This window comes from Alternaria postmessia, assembly GCF_024291825.1.
Source record: "Alternaria postmessia strain BMP 2775 chromosome Unknown scaffold_156, whole genome shotgun sequence".
Lineage (NCBI taxonomy): Eukaryota > Fungi > Ascomycota > Dothideomycetes > Pleosporales > Pleosporaceae > Alternaria > Alternaria postmessia.
Window position 1 is genome coordinate 18899 of NW_026260229.1, and position 25874 is coordinate 44772.

Consider the following 25874-nt stretch of genomic DNA (forward strand, 5'->3'; position numbering starts at 1 on the left):
GCTGGCCAGGGTGAGCCTAACTGAGGGCGTGATTACCGTGGGCAGCATCGTCATTGGTTGTTTCGAAACTAAGGTGATCTGGCCGAGATTCAAGGTTAGTCGTTAATATGTACAAACTACAGGCGGCATGGGTGGATTGATTGATGTAGATTGATAGAAGCCGGGATTGCGACTTGCTCGCCGTCAGCCATGCGCCCCTTACCCGTTCGGGGTCCAGCTTTCCCCACAAACGTCTAGTGGCGGATGTGACAAACCATCACTTTCGCGCTTCCGCCTTGCATCAGCCTCTTCGAATACAACGTCTGCACCACCAGAGTCTTCGGGAATATTAACAAGTCAGTGCCTCTGATCTCGTGCAACCGCCACAGCCTTCTCGGTACCGGCTTCTTTGCGCATGTTCCGTGAGGCTGCCCCAAAATGAAGGACGGCTTCCAAGCCTCCTTCGCAGAACGACAAGATGCGCACGTTTCATTAATTGAAACACTCGACCAGACCAGTAACACACAATCTATTATATTAGCCTTTTCTTCTTTCGCTTCACAGATCCCAAGACTATCTGCCATGATGTCGCGGCATACCTCGGTCGTATCCTTCCTCCTGTAATTAACACTGCGGTTCTTCCATCCAACCGCCGGCTCAAGTTACACAGTCGATCCGTGACTACGTTGGCGCCCGTTACCTATTTGGTAACTGCCGAGGATTCTATGCATTGAAAATCCGTAAAGCACGTGTCCTATGCACACTTTTCCATAACTGCATTGCAGCGGGCAAAGTATATTGAGAAATAAAGGACTCCTGGTCACACGCCTCCATCGCCAGTCGCACACGTGCCGAAGCCGAGTCCCCAACCAACTTTGGACAATGGCTCCGTGTTCCATTTGGACAACTCAGAAAACAGTACACCATGATACCATATAGGAAGATTCGCCGTCGTAGTTGTGAACAGCATTATGATCTTGGGTAACGATTTACACTATGAAGGTCTCTGTGGTCACTTGTTTCTTGTCAGCTAGCGCATCGGCGCATACGATCTTCACTCAATTGCACGTCAACGGCGTGGGGCAAGGACATACCAAAGGAATCCGGGTGCCGGTGAGCATGCTCGTAACAACTTTCCTACTAATCGCCTCCTAACAGCACGACACACAGACCTACGACGGGTAATGTGCCCCACAATCATGTTCTGAATCGCAACTCATTCGGTTTTCAGACCAATTCAAGACGTAACGTCTAACGATGTCATATGTAATGGCGGGTAAATCATAACAAAGCGCAAGGTCAAGCGCTATATTGACCCACATACAGCATAAACCCCTACAGAACGCCTCTTCCCAAAGACATTATCAATGTATGTCGGTTTCGCAATAAGCAAGCTACGCCACATGGCTTCGGCTTACAACATGCTAGGTCAAAGCCGGAGACAAGCTCACTGCCGAGTGGCACCACACGCTTGATTCTAAACCTGAGACGGATAAGTCAGATCCCATCGACCCCGGTCATCTAGGCCCCATTATGGTTTATCTCGCCAAAGTCGATGATGCTTTGTCTACCACGGTGACGGGACTCAAGTGGTTCAAGATCTACGAGGATGGTATGGATGCCAATGGCGAGTGGGCAGTTACGAGGCTTTACAACAACAAGGGTCTAGTAGACTTTGTACTTCCGTCTTGCATTCCGAGTGGACAGTAAGTCGCACCTTTCTCTTCAAATCTCTTCTGCCAAAAGTTGTCATGAAGTTCTGGCTGACACAGTCCTTCTCAGATATCTCCTCCGCGCCGAACTTATCGCTCTCCATGCTGCGAGTAATTACCCGGGTGCTCAACTCTACATGGAATGTGCCCAGATAAACGTAACAGGAGGTGGTACTGCCAGTCCGGCTACAGTCAGCTTCCCGGGTGCATACAAAGCGACTGATCCAGGCATCAAGTTTCAGCTCTACTGGCCGAAACCAACAAGCTATACCATCCCAGGACCGAGGCCGTTCACCTGCTCTGCGAAGATTAGGTAAAAAAGTGAGATTATCAGTTATATGGTGTCTCGCTTCACGCATGAATCGGTATTTCAGGACGCTGTTGTAATTTCGATGGATAGATGAGATGTAAATGCATATGACAATAGTTTGAACCCATCCAAGACTCAAGAACAACATCTGCATCGATCCGAAAAACATATCAATACCCAAATGAAGCATTCGTGTATGCACCCCACAAGCGTCCGAGATGAATCTCACGTGCGTCATGCGTGATCGTTGTTTCCAAGTCTGGTACCTGCATCAGCAGCTCCGCCCAGCTTCCCCACCAACAATCGCAGCTCCACATCCATACACCCCAAACCCCGACGACATCAGCATACCCCGCAGATTCACGACCCATCGCACTTGCAATAGCCAAATATACGCCCTATACAATTGAGTGCTGCTACTTCGGCAAATTTTGGCCAGATTCCACACACGCGTACAGTCCTATTGGATATGCATGACGAACGTGAGTTGTTCTCCAGACCTTCCCACGACGATGCACATCCGCTGCGATACGATGCACGTGTGTAGCCAGAACAGGCGCGCAGGCACGCGATTCCAAACCTGATTTGTGGCTGCGAAAATTGTCGGGTGAGGCTACGAGACCTTGACATCGTCTCGTGAAGTCTGGCCGGCACGGCGCATCGCATACCATCTTCCTACATCCCCTCTACAGCAACCACCACAACGTCTCAGAAACCCCTATGCTAACGTTTCCAAATCCACAGACCCACATCCTCTCCTCGCCCAAGTTCCCTTGACACTCTCCCCCTTCCTCTCCCTCCCTACCTCGGTCCCCTTGCCATACTCCTACGTAACCCTACCTTCGACGCTTCCTCCCTCGATCCTCTCCCAACAGCAACAAGACGGGTCCAACACGTCGAAGCCCGCATACGTCATGTCTTCATCCGGCACGTCAGCGCATCCAGACCAAATTCTCACATCATGTGTCGCACTACAAGAACATTTGTCTAAGCTAGAGGCCGACGCAAGGAAGACATTGGCGCAGTGGGAGGAACGGAGGCAGAAAGAGGATCTCGCCGAGAAGAGGAGAGTTGCGCCGGGCTGGTTAGATAGTGGTGTACATATACTGAAGCCAGAGGAGAGTGATGGAGGAGCGAAGAAGGAAGACAAAGCGCCGGTGCAGAATCTCATGGATCTAGATCCGCAAGCGGAGAGTAAGGCCAAAGAAGGCGAGGAATTGGATAGGGTGTTTGGTGGACTTCAAGTTTAGCTACTCAAACATCACATATACCCATGAGCAAGATTTAGTGACCAGCGGTCTTCATAATAGATTAATACCAAGTTATAGAACTATAAGCTGTGACATGCTGTTTAGCCCAAGCCCAGATACGCGTCGCCTACAGTGTCCCCATAGCGGCGCGACATTACAGACATATGAGAACCGAAGATACGGAAACAGAAGGGGAATCTTGAAGGAAGAATGTGGAGAATTAGTGCGACCATGCTGAATCACTGCACCATCTCTGTTCGTGCAACACCACCAACGCCAAAGGGTGCGTCTAGCGACGACCGTGAGAGCGGTTGATGCTGCCCTGGAGGTTGTCCACCTCGCCCTCAAGACGCTTGATCTCTGCGTGACTAGCCTCGAGGTCCTTGTTGAGGCGATCGCGCTCAGCAATGAGCTTCTGCTCCCACTGCCTGAAGCGCTGCTCCTCAACCTTGACCTGTTCGGTGAAACGCTTGCGGAGCGCCTCTTCCTCCTCCTTGAACTTGGGGTTGTCCAGCTTCCTTGGGCGCGCCTCGCCAAACTTCCTTGTCTCCATCTGGCCGGCGCGGTAGGCCTCGTAGTGGTTCTCCTCGGTGGTGTGAATGAGGTCAAGCATGTGGGTTCGGATGAGGATGGCGCGGAGCTTCTTGAAGTCGCAGTGCTCCTCGTTCTCGACTTCGGCAACACCCCAAGCGTATTGGCGGCCCTTGACGGTACGGCCATCGTTGGTCTGAACGTCCTTCTCAGAACCGATAACGGAGAAAGGCATGGCGTCGATGAGGCCGCGTGCGTGCTGCATGGCGGCAGCGTCGTCGTCCTCGAGCGGGGGAGTGTAGATCTTGATGCCCTGAGCATCGATCACTTGGCGCACCTGATAGCGGTCAGTATCTGCTCATGCTATCCAGGCGGAGCATCTTACCCTCGCCTTGAACCTGGCCAGGTCTGTTGGGCTCAATGTGTCGGCCTTGGCTACAACCGGGATCAGGTTGACGCGTGTGCATAGCTTCTTCATGACCTCAATGTCAAGGGGCTTCAAGGTGTGGCCGGTGGGGCGGATGAAGTACAAGCAGGCGTGAACACGGAGATCGATCTTATCAGAGCGGCGCGGTTGTTGCTCCTGCAGCATGTACGACTCGTGCTGGTCGTCGAGGAACTCAATGATGGGTTGCCACGAGTCGCGGTTGTTGACGTAGTCACCGAAACCAGGAGTGTCGATAACAGTAAGGCGGACTGGGCGGTGTTAGTTGAAGGAGACGGGCAGTCCAATGGTGCTCTGCCTACCCTTGAAGAACTTCTCCTCGAGCTCGGCCTTGGTGATCTCAATCTCGACAGTCTTGTCCATCTGCTTGTGGTGTCGTCGCTTGTGGTCGGCATAGTTCTTGATGGTGGTGGAGAAGAGGGTGTTGATGAAGGTAGTCTTTCCGAGACCTGATTCGCCAGCAACCTGCGAAAGTTAGACTGATGGTGAACTCTGATAAGGACGATGTTCGTACCATTATGGTGAAGGCAGCACCGCGCTTTGCAACAATCTTGTGCCTGTGCTATGTTAGGACCCGATGCTTGCGTGTCCGCTCTGTTGATAGTACCTCTGGTTTGGCAGCTGCGATGCATGTTAGTATATGAATTGAAGGCATAGCTGTGGCAGAGGGGACACGTACGTTGGCAATGCCAATGGGGGACGCGGACTCGGCCATGGCGTTGATGTGTGGTTGACCGCTGGTGTATATGGGGTCTGGGGAGCAGTGTTAGCTATGGCAAGTCTCGTAGGAGATGGCATGCAGCGTGCAAACGTACGTAAAGGTTGCGGACGAGAGGCAGTCCAGTAGTGAGGTTACTGAAAGGCGTGTGGTACAGGGTCTGGTGAGGAGACGTGGTAGTGTAGACAATTTGGGTCCCCTTTCTCAGAGTCGCCCATTCGGCAAGCACTGACCCTGAACGGGGTACCGCGACTAATGTAGCCTACCCAACTAGCGCGTCTAAGCATGATCCGAGCTTCGAAAAAGTTCAAGATGCGACCACGCCCGCCACGACATGACGAGACTGCAGCCAAGACATATTGAAGATGAAGACTGACTTTCAGGCAAGTCCAATCCTGCCATGGACGTGTTTGCGGCTGACTTTTGTAGTTCTCCAACCTGCTGGGTACCGTCTACAGCAGAGGCAACCTTCTCTTCACTCCAGATGGCACATGTCTACTATCACCGGTTGGTAACCGGGTCACTGTCTTCGACCTTGTAAAGTGAGTATTAACTCGCGACTTCCACATTAATGGACGTGCGCTAATTCTGCCCAGTTCCAAATCACACACACTTCCATTTGCGCACCGGAAGAACATCGCACGCCTTGCCCTCAACCCTCGCGGAAATCTCCTCCTCTCAGTCGACGAAGACGGTCGCGCAGTCCTTACCAATGTCCCTCGTCGCATCGTCCTCTACCATTTCTCTCTCCGCGGCGAAGTCACCTCGATTGCTTTCTCTCCCTCGGGTCGGCATTTTGCAGTAGGTATAGGACGGCAGATCGAAGTATGGCACACCCCGTCTACTCCAGATGTCGCAGAGGGCGATTTAGAGTTTGCGCCGTTTGTGCGACACCGGATATATACGGGACACTACAACAATGTGCAAAGCATAGAGTGGTCGAGCGACTCGAGGTTTTTCCTTAGCGCGTCCAAAGATATGACGGCACGCATCTGGAGCGTAGATCAAGAAGAAGGGCATGCGCAGACCACGCTGGGTGGACACAGGCAGGAAGTAGTCGGCGCCTGGTTCTCTAAGGATCAAGAGACCATCTACACAGTCAGCAAGGACGGTGCACTGTTTGTATGGAAATACATGCTACGGTACGATGCGCCAGCCGACGCCGATGAGAACGACGACGAGAATCTACAGTGGGGCATCGCGGAGCGCCACTTCTTCCACCAGAACAACGCACATGTCACATGCGCCAGCTTCCATCCTGAGTCGAAACTACTCGTTACAGGCTTCTCCCACGGTGCCTTTTTCATTCACGAGCTGCCAGAGTTTGCTCAAATCTCCAGCCTCAGCATTTCTCAAAACGATATTGACTATGTCGCAATCAACAAGACCGGAGAATGGCTCGCCTTTGGCGCATCGAAGCTCGGGCAGCTGCTGGTCTGGGAGTGGCAATCGGAATCGTACATTCTGAAGCAGCAGGGGCACTTCGACTCAATGAACACCATCGCATACTCGCCAGACGGCCAGCGCATAATAACGGCGGCTGACGATGGAAAGATCAAGGTGTGGGAAGTCAATTCTGGTTTCTGTGTCGTCACATTCACCGAACACATGGGTGGTGTAACGGCCTGCGAATTTGCGAAGAAGGGAAATGTCCTGTTCACAGCCAGTCTGGATGGTTCTGTCAGGGCGTGGGATCTCCACCGGTATCGCAACTTCCGCACATTCACGGCACCTTCGAGACTTTCGTTTTCATCATTGGCCGTTGACCCGAGCGGTGAGGTCGTATGCGCAGGTTCTATCGATTCTTTCGACATTCACATCTGGTCTGTCCAGACTGGCCAGCTGCTTGATAGGCTGTCTGGCCACGAGGGCCCTGTATCGTCCTTGTCATTCTCCCCTGATGCAGGCACGCTGGTGAGTGGAAGTTGGGACAGGACCGTCCGCGTCTGGAACATCTTTGCTCGCACGCAAACAAGTGAGCCGCTGCAACTCATGGCCGACATTCTATCTGTGGCTTTCCGTCCCGACTCAAAGCAAATAGCCGTAACAACACTTGACGGGCAGCTTACATTCTGGAATGTCTCCGATGCTGCACAAGAAAACGGCGTCGATGCGCGGCGAGATGTTTCCGGTGGTCGTAAGATGTCAGATCGAAGAACGGCGGCCAACGTCGCAGGTACCAAAGCCTTTACATCGGTCAAGTACAGCGCAGACGGGACATGTGTACTGGCCGGTGGGAACAGCAAGTACATTTGCTTGTATGATGTTCAGTCGGGTGTGTTACTCAAGAAGTTCACTGTATCCGTGAACCTATCTCTCGATGGCACGCAAGAGTTTCTCAACAGCAAGCTGCTCACAGATGCTGGACCACAAGGTCTTATTGACGAGCAAGGCGAGGCGTCAGATCTGGAAGATCGTCGAGACACAACCTTACCTGGGGCGCAAAAAGGCATTGGCGCACGGAGAACACGACCCGAAGTACGAGTACCTGCTGTCGCATTTTCACCCACCGGGCGAGCGTTCTGTGCTGCATCGACAGAAGGTTTATTAATCTACTCACTCGACAACACATTCCAGTTCGATCCATTCGACCTAGACATCACCGTTACCCCAGCTACAACTCTCGAAACTCTCGCACAGAAGGACTATCTCAAAGCATTGGTCATGGCCTTCCGCCTCAACGAGCGCAATCTGGTTCGTCGCGTATATGAAGCCACACCCGTGGGCAGCGTAGCTTTGGTAGTCAAAGACCTACCTTCAGTATATCTAGGCCGCTTATTACGATTTGTCGCTCTTCAGGCCGATGAGTCTCCGCATCTGGAATTCAATCTGGTGTGGATTGAATCGCTCCTCAGCAAGCATGGTCGATGGATGAAAGACAACAAGGGCGGCCTCGAGGCTGAACTAAGAAGTGTAGAGAAGGCCGTTCGTAGGATACAAGCTGAGCTCGCCAGACTGGCGGACGAGAACATCTATCGCATTGAATATCTTTTGGCACAGCCGCCAGAGGAGAAAGAGAAGTCAGCACAGCTTGACTTTGGGGTCAAGGCCATTGAAGATGGGACAATGGATGAAGAGATGGTCGATAGTGACGAAGGCGAAGATGTTGGCGAGTGGCTGGGATTTGAAGAGTGATACCATTGTACGAATACGAATCTTGACGAAATGATCTATTGAAGAACCCATCAAAACGTGACCACGAGGGTACGAAAGACGGTGCATGGTACTACACCAAACCTTAGAGGTTTTCGCTATCGTGTATTTATTCGTCGAGGTATGGCAGTACGGTACATCATGGTCCGGTCGTCCCTGCGTCCCAAGTGTTGATGTCGGGCACCAACAACGGGTGATAGCCTGAAATCACTCCTTCCGCCCTCTACGCATCTACGCTGGAAAGCGCCCTACTGTCACAATAAAGCAGTTGCAATGCTCGACAGCCTAAACAAAACTCTGTTGGTTCCGCCAGAACACGCCTCACATATCGCTATTGCACTACCGTCTCACAACAGCCCTCACATCGCCAAATTTCTTGAACTACTACTGTCTTTTGCTATCTGTACTGCCTCCGTTATAGCTGCTTCTTCTCGGGTCACTACCTCTCGTTCAAACCCCACTACTTCGCCCACATGGAATCCTCCATACAAACTCCCATGTACAGCATCTGTCAGGCCACGATCTACATCTTGCCCGGCTAGGTATTCTACGGAAATGGTTCAGAGATTTCCTCTGCCATGGGAGTGGCGACCGGCCAAGATGAAGATACGAGTTGCCGGTACACCGAGACTTCCGCCTCAGACTCCTCCACCGCAGAGTCCTTCGTCACAGAGCCCTACGTCACAGAGTCCTCCATCCCTTACCTGCTCGCCAAAAAGCCCGTCGTCCCCAAGCATCGAACTAAACAAGCCAAAGGGCGCTATGGCGCGACTGGCAATGCGGAAACGTATGGAAGCCATCAGAATACAGGACTCGGATGACAAAATTCGTTGAGCAGGAGACACAGGAGGCTACGCTAGTAGGGAGAGGGACCTGGCATATGTCTGAGGAGCGCTATCATGGTCTAACAGGTCTACTATGAGGTTTGGTTTTGGCGCGTACGATTTATATCATCAGCTCGTGTCTAGATATGTGACATTGTTTCGAACACTAAGAGTCTCCATGGTTGATCAACATTGGTGCTCAGCAGGCTTAGTAGCCTCTACGCCACTGGCCCCAGTATCGATACCTAGGATCGTATCCAGCGTCATAACTTCCATTCCCGTCCCCTCCGTCACCTGGACCGTATGCCCATGGGTACGGCTCACCATAGCCATTATCGTAGTAGTCCGGTTGGCGTGGCTGTTGCGGAGCATAGCCAGGATGTGCAACGCGCTGGTGAACTGACATATCTCCAAACCGGTCTGTCATCCGACCCACACCGCCGTTGTAGCCTAAGCCACCCGCACCGCCGTAACCCTGACGCCTCCTTTCGAAATCAAGCCGGCGCTGTCTAAGGCTTGCCATTTCTTCATCGTATAATTGCGCGTTCATTCGATTTCCGCCAGAGTCGTCTCCACCCATTTGCTGCTGTAGTCTTCTGGCAACCTCTGGATCCCTGTCGGTATCCATTACCACCCCCAAACTTCGCTGTACCTCCTTTGCCACTTGCTCATCACGACTCGTGTCCATGACAACGCGTCGTGGGATCGACACTTGTCCGTCGTAGTTCTCAAAGAAACGTGCCATGAAGGCAGCCTTATCCTTTTCGGAGCGGACTTGTAAGAAGGCGCGGTGGAAGGCTTCTTGGGCTTGGGCGTTGGGGAAGTCGAAACGTAGAATGGGGCGGGAAGTGTCCCAGTTGGGGAGGATTTGAGCAGAGGTGGTTATGCGCCCAGTTGCCGGAGAAGCAGATGAATTTGATGGGACGCTCATTTCTGAAGTCTACTTGATGGTTGTAATTGCGATTTCGTTGCGGGTGTGGTTGAGCGTTGTGATATTCATCTGCAATGCAACAAAATAGATATAGAAAAGTGCCCATGTGATCAAGCACAAGCAGAATCTGAAACTTTGAGACAATAGTATAAGCAGCTAGGCGTCGTGAAAGGCAGGTGCAGCTGACAAGTCAGGTGAAAGCAGTGCTGGAGTCTGTACTCAATTCATGAAACGACACGCGCGCGACCGCTTACGCTTGAGACATTGGAACCGCGTCTATCAATACAGCTGATTACTCGCGTTGATCGTCGGCAGTTGCTTCGAGTACACAGTCAACCTATTGATTTTATGCCGAACACCGTAACGATCATATGACTACACACAAAGGTGCCGATGCTGTTGGTGACAGCCAACACCATTAGGCTCGGCGGACGTATATAAGCCTCATTGTCATTTCTCAGATCCTCTTTTCTTCTATAAACATACCTTGAGAGTCTTCCAAAACCCGAACGGTTCGCGCTCATGGTGTCCAAAATGTTGAACAAGTGATTTCATGTCCTTTTCTCGTGGACTTTTCCACAATTTCCAAATCTATAGTTCCATGTTTGAGTAGACAATCTTTTCCAAGATTCCTTCGTGTTCGAAAAAGACAATGGCCTCGCTCTGGAAGATCGCCGCATCCTTCACAATATCGCTATTCTCCGAAACCAAGATGTGTCCATTTCAAAAATCCACACTTGACAGCCATGTGGGATTGCGGCGCCACAGACTGTCGGGATGAGTTTCATGATCTCCTCATAGATATATTGGCTTGTGCACACATCTTTTGGGTGCTCCATGCTCCATCAACATATCCTGGATACGATAGAAACTGAACCCAACACTTCTCTTGACCATGTTTCCTGGGTGTTTTTGAAGACATTTGGAGCAACTGGTGATCACTGCGATCTACAATTCTGCGGTTCATTTCAAAAGCAAGAAGCAAGTCTGCCATGTTCGAAAACAGCTGCGACAAAAAAGACTCTCGCAATTTATGATGACCCGTAGAACGAGCGGCCTCCAAAAGATAGCTTTGCTACCAAGAAGACACCTATGAGAAGGTGATTGAGGCCATTTGCGCTGGCACCAGTGACTGAACGCACACGTAGCTACCCAACGTGCAGACTTGGAGGGCACCATCTTTCCTTCCATACCGTCGAAAACTTTAATATCAAAATCAAGAATCGGACACTGAATAACGAAGTGAAGAGCTATCACACATGGAACGAAGTCGAGGTTTTCCATACTTGGTCGAGACTCGACCCGAGGTCTACAATAGATGTTCTGGTGAGATTTAGTAATGTCATTCGTCTCCAGAAAGTGCCCAGCGTCAGACTAGATTACGGGCAATCTCATGAGGCCAAATAAAGCAAGGGAGTCGGTGCCGGCGCCAAAGAAGCCATGTGAGCTGTCCATGATTTGATACGCTGTGATAATGAAATCATGTTTATTTGACTGGTGTGAGGCGATGCAGCCGATAATGACCATGCTCAAAATGTGGTGCTCCACCAGCAAAGGAACACTTCCTTATTCATTTCTGCGCTATGGTACAGTATATGGACTTACATGACAGTCAGTCCTGCCGTATTCTTATTTCTTTACATCTAACTTCTTGGTGCTCGCCTCTTATCTGCATTTCTCAAGGACATCCTTGGCGTATTTCACAAACGCTGGTTTCAGCGACTTGCCGCTCTTGTCTTTCGACATATCATCCAACGACTGCATGCCCTCCATCAGGACTTGCTCTGCCTTAGTTTCGAACTTTTGTGCCTCTTCGGCCATGGGCATTTCAGCACCCAGTACTTTGCGAGATGTCTTGAGTGCATTCCACACAATCATTACTTCAAGGAGACTGTAGCTGTGGTCTTTTGTGAATGCCAACTGTGTGGTAACGTTTTTGAATGAATCGGCTTTAGTACTGGACCGCAAGGACGTCATGTCGAGCCAGGCCTAGAAAGGCTTGTCAGTATTCCTTGTGTTTATTGGCGAAGCTCTTGGAAACATACTGTGTAATCACTTTGCTTAAGCGCATTTACCAAACGGTTCGATAGCTTCTTGACTTGTTCCATGTCTCCGCCATGTCGCTCGGCGAGCACAGCAGCCAGTTCGGTCGGCAGTGCAACAACGGAAGGCCTGCCCCTCCAGTCACCTTCAGTAGGCTGATCCTTGCGATTCTGGACTTTGTGGTGCTCCTCATTATCCATGAGCTCGACAATCTGCTTCGCTTGCTTGTACATCTTGGCTGTCTCTTCCTCTGCCCAGTCAGACAAGGTAGCTTTGTCGTGCACACTCCTCAATACTTGTTGCAGCACACCCAAGTTGCTCAGCTTCACGCCTGTTGCCTTTGATCTTTGCAACATCTTGAGGACAAGATGATGCATGTCCGCTAGATTTAACTTTCTTACGACTAGCTCCTGCCACGCGCTTTCGACCTTGATGCCCGCCTCTTCGAATCCCTCCAAGCATCTGACTACATTTTCCCAGTCCTCCTTAGTCTCGCTCTCGGCTACGATCCCCCTGAAAGTCTTGAAAGTGTTTGGCAGTCTGTTCCGGTCGAGGTGTTCGAGAGGAAGAGTGACATCTCCCAGGGTGATCTCTACGGGTTCGGCTTCGAGTTTTGCGCGGGATTCTTTCGAGTAGACAAGCTTCCGTTGTTCTTTCGTCAAGTGAGAGGGAAGAAGGATCTTGGCGTTGAACTTGGAGAGGAGCTCTGATAGTTCGGGCTTGGAGGGTGGGAGGAAGTTTGGGAGAGCGCCTTATGTCCGTGTAAGTATGGTAAGCAGTGGGAGGGCGATGCGGGTGTGGTACGGACCTCTGGAGCTCACCGACGTGCGAGAGAATGCGCGTCTTGAGCCATTGGTGTACAGACAGACATTGTTTGTCCTGAACAAGGCCGATTGGCAGCTCCGCCGTATCGAAGACATGGTGGGATGTATGGCGACTTTCCACTGCGCATGGGCTCCGCAAAGTCCAGAAATTTGGCGCAAACGCGTCAAACGCGCCAAGCCACATCGGCCGTCCCCTCTCCGACGGGCCTCTCAAGCCACGACTCCAGCCTCAAGGTTACACAGCCACATCGCGGTCCCCTCTTTTCCAAGAAGTGAAATGTTAGCCCCAAGGAGGACCAACCGCTACAGCTGGCTCTTCCCCAGAGCAAAGAAGAACCCCAACATGGACAACGAGCAAGCGACTTTCTGGCTGAATCAGTTCATCGGCAAGAATCTACGCATACATGCCAGCGATGGACGCGTCTTTGGAGGCCAGATGAAGTGCACGGATAAGGTAGGCTATGACGTGTGTACGAGCTTGCACTGTGTTGACACGGTATAGGGCCGTAACATCATTCTTGCACTGGCACATGAGTACCGTGCGCCATCAGCCGAGACGATTCGCAAGGCGGTGGAAGAGTCGGGAAATCCATCCACATCCGTAGCTTGGAATAGTCGTTATGTTGGACTGATCGTTGTGCCCGGCCAGCACATCACCAAGATCGAGTTCGAAGAAACCACGTTCCCGGGCCAAAAGAGTGGTGTTACTCTATGAAGAAATCATATATGTCGACTATGGATCGATGATTCCAGATACGCGCACCCAATTCGAGGGGGGAGTGGGCGTAGTCTGGAAGGCCCCACGGCTGGAGCGCTCATTTACTTGGGCGCAAGGTATGTGCGAAGCATGTTAAGATCAATCATACTGTAAACATTGCACTCAAGCGCTGTGATAGGGTCCCAGCTGATGATAGTAGGCCGAGAAAATAGCTGAGGCGAAGGTAGACGTGCCCTCACTTTCTGGTAGCGAACAGTCAACCATGGAGCTATTGTGCAATTCGCAACAGTAGCAAATATGGCCGTGTCTTTTGATGATTACAACTCTATCGTGGGCCAAAATATATAATTTGGTACTAACGCCTGAAGCCTCCACCAGTTCTTTCTAATCTCAAGCCTCACACATATCACTGGATACATCAGCCACCATCAAAAGCGCAGCCATCTACACACTATCACCTCCTGTATCATGCATACCTCGTGCTACAATCCAACGTTGCAGACCCCGCATGCTTCAACCCTGTCCAAAGAGCCACAGATCTCTACAAAACCTGGCCAGGCAGAAAGCTTCGAACCTTCAAGAACCACAAAGTTTCTCTTCAGAAAGTCTTCGAAAACTTTCAGATCCTACAAACGGCCACGAAAGACCCACACCAAAATCCTCGGTCCCCTATCCTCCCATACCACACTAGCGGCCCATCAGGCTGCAATAGCAGCATCGCCCCTACTTTGTCTCCCAGGTGAAATCCGCAACATGATCTATGCGTACGCCCTCACTTCCGAGAAAGGACTCCTGTCCTACGATGTCCAGCGTGGTAGATTCGACGTTTCTGGAATTGGTGCTGGGTTGCTGCAAACCTGCCATATGGTATCGCGCGAAACAATATATTTGCCTCTATTGCTGAACACCCTTGTGTTTGGCTCGCCAACAGGAAGCGGAGAGAAGGAAGAAAGAATGTTGAGGTGCATAGGAAAGGTCATCAAGTTATGGCGAGAGATTGGATTGAAGGGTGGAGCGGACATCAAATTCCTTTCTCAGAAAGAGATAGTATTGGTCTATTCGAAGTGACTTTCTGAGCATGCTCCATTCTGACTCGAAACGTGGGCATGTAGGACGACCAATACGCCCGACGTACCACTTAGATCAAATCCGCCTCGATAACGCTCTCCACAGCCCTTGGATGCCGACTTATATCTACAATACCAAATCCGGCTTCCTTCAACAATCTCGCCCAATGCTCCTCTGTCCTCTCCATTCCACTTGTGCAGTTCATGAGCTGCAAATCCAACGTCGTCATCAAGTTCGTGGCTCCCTTCTTCGGCAGCACAACCTCGTAGATCAGGAGCTTGGAATATCCGCGCTTGAACACAGCGGCCACTTGCGAGAACATGCGTACGCAGTCCGCATCAGGCCAGTCGTGGGGTACGGCATGGAAGAAGTAAGCGCGCGCGTGCTTTTGAGGTTGAGGCGTGAAGAAGTCGTAGGCTTGTTTCACTATCCTCTTATCCAAGTCTTCAATGGGCATTGCGACGACTTCGGGAGTATCTTGCAGGACCAGAACGTTGGCAGGCAGGTCCGGATGCTTGTCAAGAAGACGCGAAGTGTCGAGACCGTGCGCGCCGCCAATGTCCACAAACAAAGGTTTTCCAGTCTGGACATCAGCACCATCGACGATGCGGTTCGTATCGTACACATCTGTCCAGCTCATCTTATGGTTCCGCAGCGCGGTCATCAGACCCATGAAGCTACTTCCCTTGCCCACCGGGTCAGCGGCGCAAGTAGCAAAGAAGTCTTTTCCGCCTGTCATATCGCGGTAGTTGTCGAGTTTGGCCAGGTCGACTGGTTCGACATAATTGTATTTCTTGAGGAAATACGGGAGGTTGACGCCTGTGGGAACGGTATGATCGGTACTGAGAGTTGCGTTAACGGACCACTGAGGAATCTGATTGAGGATGGCTCCACGTACCCGCATTGTGTGATTTGGTCGGTATGCGATACCGTGTCGCCAAGAGAGAGCGAGTACGGTGTAGGCTTCCAGGTATCAACATCTGTCTCTTCTAATACATATAGCGCAGCGATGTGTCTCAAAAATCTTCCTACAAACCACAATATCAGCTCTGTAATTCTTACTTCCAATGACATCTATACTCACGCAACAGATTTGGCTCGGCCTTCGCGTTGGCCCATTTTAGCAGCTGATCCAGATGCACTGGTGCACCAGGGTTCTTCTTATTCGCCTCCGTCCATTGCTTCCAGATGCCGAGGTCAAGAATGGTCTGGATACCGGCGATGAGCACTGGCGTCTCGAAAGACAGCCTCCAGCCTTGCTCAAATGGCGTTTCGAGGCGGTTCAGAAGGCGGCGCGCTGCTTCTTTAGCTTCGTAGCGCTCAGCGTCTGTAGAGAACTGTGAGGGCTGTAAAGAGTCTAGGTTTCTGATTGTGTCTTGGAAAGATGGCATTTTGAAAAGTTCTAATGAGTTTTGATTTGGTAGAGAGCCATGAGCCGGATAGTGTGGGGTACTTATCAGTTCCTGGCATGATTCGTGCTTCAGTATTGTTGACTACATATTCTCGAATTCACGACTCTCTAGTTCCGCTTCTTACAGACCCTGGTCATCTCACGGTTTATCGCCTACCGCGAACGGCAATAAGGTCTTGGCAGATGTGGGGTCGATCAGGGAGTTGATCCTTAGTGTACGTTGACATGTGCCCATGACTCGGCTGAGAAGACTGTTATTGCTGGGGTGGCCTTATCGTGCAGGTCGTAAGATGAGCGGCTCAAGTGTATGCTTTGAGTTATTGTTGGTGTCTAGCGACCCCTAATTGACGAGGACTATATCTTGGGCAACAAGAGTAGTGAGTTACATTTGCGGTGATGTGCGATATGAAAGGTAGGCTGTATGTAACCAAATGCTAGGCGGACGCGTCAAGCAATCCCTCTCCTCCGCGGAAGGAATCGAAATGTCGGAGAACAGCGCCAATCAGCGGGACGTTACGACAGCTTCAGGGGCTATGGGTATCTTCCCGCATCCCTTCAAGCCATACGTCCGGGGTTACCATCTCGACTTGCTCCTCGCGCTGAACATCTCCACTGCGAAGGCACTGGAGATAGCATTGGATCTTTGAACAATTCCGACGTGCTCTCTTTGCTGCTTGTCTCAAAGTCCGTCATCTTGGTCTCGATATCCGTCATCTTGTATATCTCGAAGCCGGTCTTTTTCTTCTTTCCCAACGTACTGGTATTTGTCCGCGACCTGTGGGAGTCCTTGGATACGTAGCCGCTCGAAGAGTGTCTTGTTGCCCATGTTTCTGCTCGAAAGAGGCTGTTGATTACGGGTGCATTCACTGCGAATATGGACACGATCTGTTGCACACGATCAGATACCGAAATTATGGCTTGTAGGTGAATGGCAGACTTACGGCTTCGCGTTGTGCCCACACTGAAGAGAGAGCCACTTGGACGGAGGTGCCGATGGACAAAATGCAGCGTGCGATAGCCATGCCCATAACGAAGAGACCGAGAGACAGGAGAAAGATGACTCGAATTTTGCTTTGAACATGTATCAGCTTTGGCTCTTCTTATATGGGGAATAAGCTCACCGCCATAGACTGATCTTTGCATCTTTCAGCATCCATAAAGGAACAACGAGCAACAAAGCATCCACTCTGTATCATGCGTTAGCTACATATCGCTAAACTTTGAGGATTTACCCACAAGACGTTCCCGACAGCAATGACAATGTTAATCACAATGCCAGCTGAGCACTCTTTGCCTGGGTCAGGAAGAATTTGCCAGTTTCTCTTCAAAGGCAAGCAGTGTGTGGTTTGAGTGATGATGGCAGCTATACATGCAGCAATCGAGATAGCGCCCACGGCTTGAACATAATGGTAGAGCCTAGTACTTCTCCTGCACGCGAAAGTTAGTATCGATCTTGCGGAGCGTCATAGACTGCACTTACGTCAAACGCAGAAAGAGAATAATGAGCGAGCCTTTCAGACTCCAAACTAAGAAGATCAAGAAGTAGAACGAGGCAAACATGCCCTTTGCACCCTCTCGCATCGACTTTCGCATCGCTGGTGGGAGTGCTTCACGCTGCTCTTGGGTCATGGCTATTGGTGCACCCATTATACCTGGAGATTGTCAGTCAAACGATCAAATCGCGAACTCACTGCTATCTTCGACTTACTGAGATACTCCACCATAACGTAGATGAGAGTGAAGAATACCCACGACCAAAATGCAAAGAAGTCATCCCAGTAGAAGCCTCGCCATCCCAATGTCTTCCATCTCGTGAAGAATCTTGCAGCTATAATGACACTTCCAAGGGCGTATTCAACGCGGCACTCAATGAGCGTTGCATTAGGGTCAGACATCTTTGTAGTCCGATGCAGAAGACAGTGGATAAGTTGGTGCGCTAGACAGCCTTCACGAGGTAAATTGTGCTATATGAAGCGTTCATTCTCTGAACAGTCTGCGGTATAGGAGTACACATGGCATCGCATGCACAATGCTTCGTACTCTTGATTCGGATAAAGAGACGTCGATGAAAACTGGGGGAAGGATTCTTTATGACAGGGATCGGACTGAAGGTAGGAGAACTGAAGGAAGCCTCACGATCAGGCAGCTTGTCTTTCACGGACCCAAATCTGGTTCATTACATGTCGATGATATTCTTTAGGGGAAAAGATGGTCATCACTGAGACCTCAATCACCTAAACCATGAATCTCTCATCCTTGCTCTTGCTTGATTCGCTTGAGGATGCATAACGCGGCGAACAGTCGTGGGCTGCGGATAATGTCTCGCTGAGACGGTCAAATCTTGACTCAAGTGGCGTGAGCCATGAGATACGGCAGTCAGGAAAAGGTTACGGCTCCGGTTGAGACGCGCAATCTTGGCGCCAACACGGTCGGCCCAGTCGTCTGGTACCTCGCTTGCAACTTTTCAACGCCCACCCAGATGCATCGGTGTTAGCCTCATGTTAAGGAGCGGCCCATCCCAGCTTCTGCCGAGAGACCGCGTTTCGAGCAGCCTTTTCTGTGCATGATTGTCATGTTCGCTTGCAAATGCCGGTGTGCGGTGAACCTGCGCTATTCTCCGCGTACCTGTCGAACATCTGAACATCCACGCCACCTTGCCGAAGGAACTGTTGCATGTGGCGCGGGCTCTTCCATCAAAACAAGATCGTCAGCATCGACGCGATTCTCTATCTGCACCTCGTACAGATGTGCGTAGAAGTCGTGTGCGTAGCTCTGCAGAGAATCCGATCGCTCAATGTCAACCCCAATGAGAATGGAACGTGTTTCGGCGTTGCATCTTGGCCAAATCCTTCAGCGGCACCGCACCCTTGAACGCTCAAGGAACCATTTCGGTGAAATGGCGCCGCAGTGCTGGGTCAAAGTAATCGCGTGTGGCATGACGAGTATTTGCAAGGGTGTAATTGTAACGGCTGAGCGATGACGATGGAATGTCCACTGAACATCGCGAACGTCCGCTCGTTAGCTTGCCTCGCGGAACCGGGTATCAACGGCCATATCCCCGCTCCCGTTCTTACCACACATCTTACGACCCGAGCGCGCAAAGAGCTCTGTGAACTTGAACGGAAGCATGCGCTCACACAACTCGATTGCAAACAATCTTTCCGGTAAAACCGTGTTGATCACTGGGGCCTCTTCCGGAATCGGTCGCAGTACTGCACTCGAGTTCGCTCGTTCATCACCACAAGATCTGAAGCTTATTGTTACAGCGCGAAGGGTCGGCCGACTCCATGAGCTCGCCACAGAGATAAAGAATGAAACTGGCGATGGCGTGAAGGTTTTCGTGATGGAACTTGATGTCTCAAGACCGGAAGAGATCGAGGCGATGTTTGGAGAGCAAGGACTACCAGACGAGTTCCGCGACGTGGATGTGCTGGTCAATAATGCGTGTGTATTCCATTAGAAGGTTTACTTCATTCGTTGACAACTACGAAAAGAGGCTTCATGTCAGGCGTCGAACAAGCACCCGACATACCAACACACGTAATTCAGGATGTATGGGCAACGAATGTGCAAGGTGTAATCAACATGACGCAAGCAGTGATGAAGATATTCAAGAGGCGACCAGACGGCGGCAAGGGCGATGTTGTGATGTTAGGAAGTATTGCTGGGCGAGAGGCTTATGTTGGTGGATCGGTGCGTGGCCTTTCTGACAGATAATCTGTTTTGAACTCGTAATGGTTGTGAACTGAGAATCATGCAGATATACTGCGCTAGTAAAGCAGCGATTCGGGCCTTCACTGATGCTTTGAGGAAAGAGTCGATCAGCACACGTATCCGAATCATAACAGTAGATCCGGGGCAAGTCTTGACAGTAAGTATCGCGATTTTATGCCTACTCACGCTAACATGGTGCACACAGGAGTTCAACGACATCCGGCATCGCTTTGACAAAGAGAAAGCAGATAAGGTCTATGCGTACGATCTTTGCAACTTGCCTTAGGTTCCGGACAGGCTTGCTGACAGACATCTAGCGGTTGCGATCCACTCACTCCAGATGACGTTGCTGAACTCATAGTATTTGCATCCAGTAGACGGGAGAATGTCGTCGTTGCAGACATGCTCGTGTTCCCGAATCACCAGGTAATGGGCCTGGTCAGCTGAAAGGTTGCGCAGGAGAGCTAATCATGCCCTAGGCTTCGGCAATACACGTCCATAGAAGCCTATAAGAGTGGGGCTCAGCTCTTCAGCTCTTTCGACGTGAGTAAGGCCCACTGCGATGGATTCGAGGGCGACTATGACGAGCATTGTATGGAGGGCAACTGTTGTACTGAGTATGGCAGGATGTGAAGTCGTTACGGGCTGAAGAGCTTCGTTGGCTGCTTTTACTCCAACCTTGGAAGTAAAGACGACAAGAATTCGTGCCTACTGCACGTTTTCGCAAGAGTTCGGGTCTGGAAGAACTGGCTAGTCCAGCTTCACATGATCGCGGCGAAGCATAGGGCGAGAATAATTCTCATTTGCACAGCATCAGTGAAAGCTCAGCCCGGGCTGGACAGGACGCGCTACAGCCGATCCGGTCTAGCACGTCGCGTCTTGACGCGTTCTCAGTGATGTATATGATGACGTTTACACCGCAGCCCGTTTCATTTCACATATCCCATCAGCCATGACATGTAAAAGGACAAGAAGCGATTTGAGGAATCTTGGTGCTATCAAGCCTCATATCTAGGCGCGAACCGTTAGCTTTGAGGCGACGCGTGTTTCTAGCAAACGGACTGCCCACATGTCCAGCAGTCCTCCGTCAACGCGGGGGAGATCCAGAACTCGAGCTTACGAGTAGACGATATTTCGCATCAACCCTCCATCTCGACATCCTCGTCTACCACCGCCTTGCCGTTGCCCTTCGCTTCACTTACAGGCTGAGAGGGCGTCAGAGGTTTGATTTGAAGGAGCAAGCACTCTATACTTCAAGGGTGAAAATACGAAGTCAGCATATATTTTGCATGCATTTTACACAATCGCAACTTACCCTGCTTTCTGGCGGCACATTTCGCACTTTTCCCCGTACCACATGGGTTCTGGAAGCTCTTCGCCAGTTGAGATCATTCGGACGTAGCCTCTTTCACTTGCCAATGTCTCATTGACATATTTGCATCCGTCATCGGGACATCGCCATACGAAGAGCTTAATAAGTGGGTTGATACGAGGCTTAGCCTTAGTCGGTGTAGGAAAGTATCGAGACATGCTGGACGCGGCTGTACTTTTCTGTGGCGAGTAAGAGGTGGGTCCTCGTGCGACGGGTGGGCGGTAAGATATTGCTGTGTTCTTTGTGGTTGGGATTGTGTGGCTACAGTTGAGGGTGTATAGGGCGCAGTTGAACCTTGAGAAGAAAGGGGGTTCGACGATGCAGGTGAGAGTGAGCTGAAAGAGTAGGCACATATCGTCATTGTTCGTACCATGACAGCGTGGTGAATGAGGAACAATCGTCACTGTATTTCTGACTAACCAGGTGACACGTTCCAAAACTGGAAGACTCACGCATTTCCTAGGAACTGTATACACTAGCGTACACGTCGCGACCCGTACGTCTGTGCGGCAACCGAGAGCAAACGCATGTATAACCACAAGTTTAGTGTTTTCGAATGCGCAAAAGAACCGAGATCTTCACACACTCTCTCTCTGACAGCCACAAAGTATGTCGGACAACGACGCCAACGGAGAGATGGATGCTAGGGAACTGGGCAACAATCAGTTCAAGAAGCGACAGTTCACGAAAGGTAGATGGACCCCCTCAACCCTCCACGAATGACGCTAATGGTTCTTGAGCAATCGCATCTTACCAGAAAGCTGCTGCTCTATACCCGAATGATTATCGCCCCTTGCTGAACATCTCTGCCGTCCACTACGAGCTCGGCAACTACACCAAAGTGATCGAGGACGTACGCCAAGCACTCTCCCTGATACCAGTAGCCAACAATGGCGCAATGTCAAAGGCAATTCTGCGTGCATCCAAGGCGCATGTTCATCTCAAGCAGTACGACCAAGCGAACAAGCTCTTGGAGAGGTTGGGCGAGTCGACATCGAAGGCCGAGATAGAACGATGTGTTACGCTAGGTCAAGAGTCTGAGGCCGCAAAAACATTCGGATTAGGTGTCAGGAATCTACCACACTACAAGCCCGCTATCGCGATCGCCCCTGATTGCTTCAACGTGGGCAACGATGACGCTATGCCGCTATTTGATCATCTGCTCATATCGAATACGTCGGCTTCTGAGACCATCACTTACTTCTTTGGAGGCATTGGCGATGCTAGACATCTTTTTCAGACGATCCGGATGATCTGGGCTATCGAGAGCGAGAGCGTCAACAAAGGGCGGGTGCTGGACCAGCGGGCGGAGATGAAGAAGTGCAATTACCATTTCACTGTGAACGACATCAATGGCTGCGCATTAGCTCGTCATCTCCTTGTTCTACTTCTACTCGAAGAAATCGCAGATGCTGTTGGTAACACAGCGCCGGACCAAGTCAACAAGCCTCCTGTCGCCTTGGTTACACTATTCTTCCTGTATGCCGGCTACGTCATGCCCGCCCAGAACTACGAATGCCTACAACAGACCATCAGTCGCGCCCTTCAAGTTTTGGCTGGAGATGCAACATTGCCAGGCTTTCTGTTTGTGTACGAATACGGGCGCGAGTCCATTATTACTGCTCTTCAACAATGGCAGAAAGCAGCGGCGGATGCCTTTCCCGCCCACAACCTCGTCTCCCAAGCGAAGGCTACCATACAGCGTTGGTCAGAAACGGGTCAAAAGACCGACGTCGCGGGTATGGCTTCAGAAGGATGCCACGAAGAGCTTCAGTATTGGATCGTTTCCGGTTTGCTATTACCACCTGATGACGAGATACCGCGCGCCCTCAGAAAGCTTCTCAAGATGCTCATGCGTGGCCAGAGTGCGATGAACCTGAAGCACTACGTCGAACAGAACTGGAAGCCCAACGTAACGCTTGCAGATATGACCAACTTGAACGAGATAAAACAAGACGTCTTCGCAGTTCATAATCTGTTCCAGCTCGCTAGCATGCCATACGCATGCACAAGGATTGGTAAAGACCCAGAAAACCCTCAAAAGCTATACGACTACCTGGCACCGTTCTTTGTTCATACCGCGCAGGCAGTGCGCGGTCTAGCTGGTCGTCTACATGTCGAGATGATAACAGGTGACGTAACAGTGGCACTCGGAAGAATCACGAAGCAGGATGTCAAAGATCGACCCAGGCACTTTCCTCAGCGCTACGATCGTATACATCTTAGTAATATTCCAGACTATGTGGGTGGGTCACTGTTTACTTACATCCACGTCCTACCACTGTTGAAGGATAAGCCATCTTCTTTTGCTTTGGCCAACAATTGCCGTAACCACACTGCATTTCGTTCGGTAGAAGCGTTTAACAGCGAGTATACCACGGTTCACACGGATCGTGATCTTGCGAACTTCTTAGGTGCGAAGACTATCTCACTCAACAAGATTGACGATATCCTCCTTCGAACTGTTGAGGGAATCAAATACCCAATGATTCTCTATCACGCTTATCAGCGCACTCAGGGTGATCTCAGTTTACGTTCAGAAGTCGAGCATTGGCTGTACGCTATATTTCTCAAGCTTGTACTCCCTGCTTCTGTATCTGAGATGAGCAGCTACATCTACGCGCCACTCAATGTCACCATCTTCTTTCGTCTCATCGTCAGACTGCATGAGCTTGGGTATCCAGCACATTGGCTGTCCGAGGTCATTTCAGCTATCTTGAGCAACCAGGTACACACAGAAGCAAGATTTCCGTCCACTTCACCCTTAACAGTTGAGGAGAGTGGCAGAAAGCATTCCCGTATGCACATCGATATTGCGCCTTTCATTCCGGAGTTCAGCACTCTTACAGCGATGTGGATGTACGAGCTACCCTTTGGCATCGCTACACCACTCTCTATACCTAAGCTTTCAAGCATCAAGCGCTACACCATACGCTTCGCCGATTTCACACATCTGGAGAAGAACTATCAGCCAAGCATACCTGCTCTTACTATTCTCTTCACTCAATTTGATGCTCGATTAGCAGCAATGGATGTGGCCACACGTATGCCGGACTTCACGCTTCGAAAGGCTTTGATGGCGGGCGACCAAGGCTACCAAGACGACGTGTTTGTAAAATTACGTCAGAAGAGCGTAGTGATAACTACCTGGACGTGGGACAAAGAGAAGAAGACAGCTGGTTTCTGGTTTGATGCTGCGATGATGGATAGGATGTTGGCTGAGAGACCTGTATGGAGTGTCAACATTTTGCGAATGGATTACTGGACGGAGGCTGCGGTTATCGATGTCTTGAACTTAGTGGTAAGCACAGGAGAAAGTTGGGAGGTTGTTCAAGGCTAAAGGAATGTATCCGGATGACATGCCAAATCATTAGTGTTGGCCCAGTGGACAGATCCGTTTGGTATTGATGTTGAACATCAACACTTACGGAACAAGAAGATCAACGAACCAGTAGAGGGCTGAGAAATTCAAAATCAAGAAAATCATGTTTGCATTCATTTACGCTTCAAACTCCATTCCTCGCTCACTCTATTGCAAGGGCGAGACGTTCCTCAAACAAGCAAGCGTCCGTGTTGTCATGGTGAGCGGACTTATCTTCACTGTTATCACTGGTCATCATCACTCGTAACCCTTCTGAGTCAACTATTCTTCTGAAGGGGGAAATTCCGAAGTTCTGCGCGTGTATAATGTTCTCACAGCTGCCCAGGTATATCCACTGGCACCCCAGGTGACCATTCTTTGTCGGGCACCAGAACCAGTGATATAGCTACAGGGTGGCCCGCTCTGTACTCAGCCGAGATTCTTTTATATGCCTCTCGAAGGTGATGGGTGGCTCGGGGCGGAGAACTCTGATTAGTAGAAGCACGCTTGCATGGAAATCGTGCACACCAGTTGTAAAATTGACGCGCGGCTGCTGACCAAGATCGACCTGCTATCGCACTGTCATACGAGGGTAGTCCTCACAGATGTGCGCGACGAGACATAGATCACTCAAGTAGCTTGGGTTGCCCGGACACCCTTTCGCCACACGGCTATCTCACGCCAACAAAGTGACGCATCGGAGTCGCTGTGTCCACGCCTCGCAGTACATATCCAAGAAGCCTATGAGCTATTCTGTTAATGATTTGTCGACAAATTGGCCGCACCGGTCTTCATGAGACAGGAAGGTGAAGCCGTTAAGCTGCCATTCCAGTCCGAGAGCCTCCGAGCGAAGCTGCCAACACATGTACTGGAGCTCAACGATTTCCTGCGGTTGACGCGAACTTGTACTGAAGTATGCTTTGTAGTCACCTTTGCGGTGGAAATAAAGACAGCCCCCCTGATGGAGCGCATAGGCGTAGATCTGGTCGCGCAGTTCCCGGGACAATCGGAGAAGATCGACGCTGCTGTGCGCCTTGACGATAGAATAAACCGAAAAGGCCGAAGGACGAAACGCGTACGAGGTATGAGTAAACAGTTCGTTACTCAACAATAGTGCGGTGCATGAGTCCCAGTATTAATCAGGCCATGGATTGCATGAGCCACACTAGTGAGCACTGACTGATGGCTTACGAGCGTAACTCGCCTGCAATATTCCGTCCTCTCGAGGGCGCAGCAAGGAGATCAGACATGTGGGACTGATCACTAGCAGCAAAAAAGAATGTCGGTGTTGCAACCGCCGGGAAGGTATCAGGCTGTCTGGCCCCTTTCCCCACAACCACGCCAGCTCACCACAACAGACCTCCAAAACGACAAAAAGAATAGCTAAGCTAGCTGACCGGGATGTTGATCACCCGGGGATGTTGATCACTCACAAATCTCAGCACTCCCACACAAAACACGTGTTATCTCTCCACGTACTCAACCAAAATGGGCGACCGTGAAGCAGCTA

At 50.7% G+C, this 25874-nt stretch overlaps 11 protein-coding genes across 11 annotated transcripts; 6 read left to right on the top strand and 5 right to left on the bottom strand.

Annotated features, from left to right (window-relative positions):
* Positions 1-975: 975 nt before the first annotated feature.
* Positions 976-2008, top strand: J4E82_010971 (uncharacterized protein; the record flags this gene model as incomplete). The annotated part of the gene is made up of 6 exons (XM_051737181.1): positions 976-1092; positions 1138-1160; positions 1211-1255; positions 1306-1348; positions 1408-1685; positions 1762-2008. The coding sequence occupies 6 exons, from the start codon at positions 976-978 to the stop codon at positions 2006-2008; spliced, it is 753 nt and encodes a 250-aa protein (XP_051583058.1).
* Positions 2009-2470: 462 nt separating this feature from the next.
* Positions 2471-3251, top strand: J4E82_010972 (uncharacterized protein; the record flags this gene model as incomplete). The annotated part of the gene is made up of 2 exons (XM_051737182.1): positions 2471-2483; positions 2746-3251. 2 exons carry the CDS (start codon positions 2471-2473, stop codon positions 3249-3251), a joined length of 519 nt encoding a protein of 172 aa, XP_051583059.1.
* Positions 3252-3540: 289 nt separating this feature from the next.
* Positions 3541-4942, bottom strand: J4E82_010973 (uncharacterized protein; the record flags this gene model as incomplete). The annotated part of the gene is made up of 6 exons (XM_051737183.1): positions 3541-4119; positions 4168-4478; positions 4530-4692; positions 4742-4784; positions 4835-4848; positions 4907-4942. 6 exons carry the CDS (start codon positions 4940-4942, stop codon positions 3541-3543), a joined length of 1146 nt encoding a protein of 381 aa, XP_051583060.1.
* A 368-nt stretch (positions 4943-5310) lies between these two features.
* J4E82_010974 (uncharacterized protein) lies at positions 5311-8080 on the top strand (the record flags this gene model as incomplete). The annotated part of the gene is made up of 3 exons (XM_051737184.1): positions 5311-5328; positions 5375-5487; positions 5542-8080. 3 exons carry the CDS (start codon positions 5311-5313, stop codon positions 8078-8080), a joined length of 2670 nt encoding a protein of 889 aa, XP_051583061.1.
* Positions 8081-9130: 1050 nt separating this feature from the next.
* On the bottom strand, positions 9131-9853 carry J4E82_010975 (uncharacterized protein; the record flags this gene model as incomplete). Its single annotated transcript, XM_051737185.1, has 1 exon — positions 9131-9853. One exon carries the CDS (start codon positions 9851-9853, stop codon positions 9131-9133), a length of 723 nt encoding a protein of 240 aa, XP_051583062.1.
* A 1665-nt stretch (positions 9854-11518) lies between these two features.
* On the bottom strand, positions 11519-12816 carry J4E82_010976 (uncharacterized protein; the record flags this gene model as incomplete). The annotated part of the gene is made up of 3 exons (XM_051737186.1): positions 11519-11842; positions 11899-12647; positions 12705-12816. 3 exons carry the CDS (start codon positions 12814-12816, stop codon positions 11519-11521), a joined length of 1185 nt encoding a protein of 394 aa, XP_051583063.1.
* Positions 12817-12997: 181 nt separating this feature from the next.
* J4E82_010977 (uncharacterized protein) lies at positions 12998-13435 on the top strand (the record flags this gene model as incomplete). The annotated part of the gene is made up of 2 exons (XM_051737187.1): positions 12998-13174; positions 13223-13435. 2 exons carry the CDS (start codon positions 12998-13000, stop codon positions 13433-13435), a joined length of 390 nt encoding a protein of 129 aa, XP_051583064.1.
* Positions 13436-14576: 1141 nt separating this feature from the next.
* On the bottom strand, positions 14577-15897 carry J4E82_010978 (uncharacterized protein; the record flags this gene model as incomplete). The annotated part of the gene is made up of 3 exons (XM_051737188.1): positions 14577-15348; positions 15405-15534; positions 15591-15897. 3 exons carry the CDS (start codon positions 15895-15897, stop codon positions 14577-14579), a joined length of 1209 nt encoding a protein of 402 aa, XP_051583065.1.
* Positions 15898-16472: 575 nt separating this feature from the next.
* Positions 16473-17812, bottom strand: J4E82_010979 (uncharacterized protein; the record flags this gene model as incomplete). The annotated part of the gene is made up of 6 exons (XM_051737189.1): positions 16473-16802; positions 16859-16988; positions 17039-17104; positions 17154-17345; positions 17398-17569; positions 17626-17812. The coding sequence occupies 6 exons, from the start codon at positions 17810-17812 to the stop codon at positions 16473-16475; spliced, it is 1077 nt and encodes a 358-aa protein (XP_051583066.1).
* A 1232-nt stretch (positions 17813-19044) lies between these two features.
* On the top strand, positions 19045-20143 carry J4E82_010980 (uncharacterized protein; the record flags this gene model as incomplete). Its single annotated transcript, XM_051737190.1, has 6 exons — positions 19045-19361; positions 19412-19610; positions 19678-19788; positions 19837-19892; positions 19949-20057; positions 20111-20143. 6 exons carry the CDS (start codon positions 19045-19047, stop codon positions 20141-20143), a joined length of 825 nt encoding a protein of 274 aa, XP_051583067.1.
* Positions 20144-21612: 1469 nt separating this feature from the next.
* On the top strand, positions 21613-24343 carry J4E82_010981 (uncharacterized protein; the record flags this gene model as incomplete). Its single annotated transcript, XM_051737191.1, has 2 exons — positions 21613-21694; positions 21744-24343. 2 exons carry the CDS (start codon positions 21613-21615, stop codon positions 24341-24343), a joined length of 2682 nt encoding a protein of 893 aa, XP_051583068.1.
* Positions 24344-25874: the final 1531 nt, after the last annotated feature.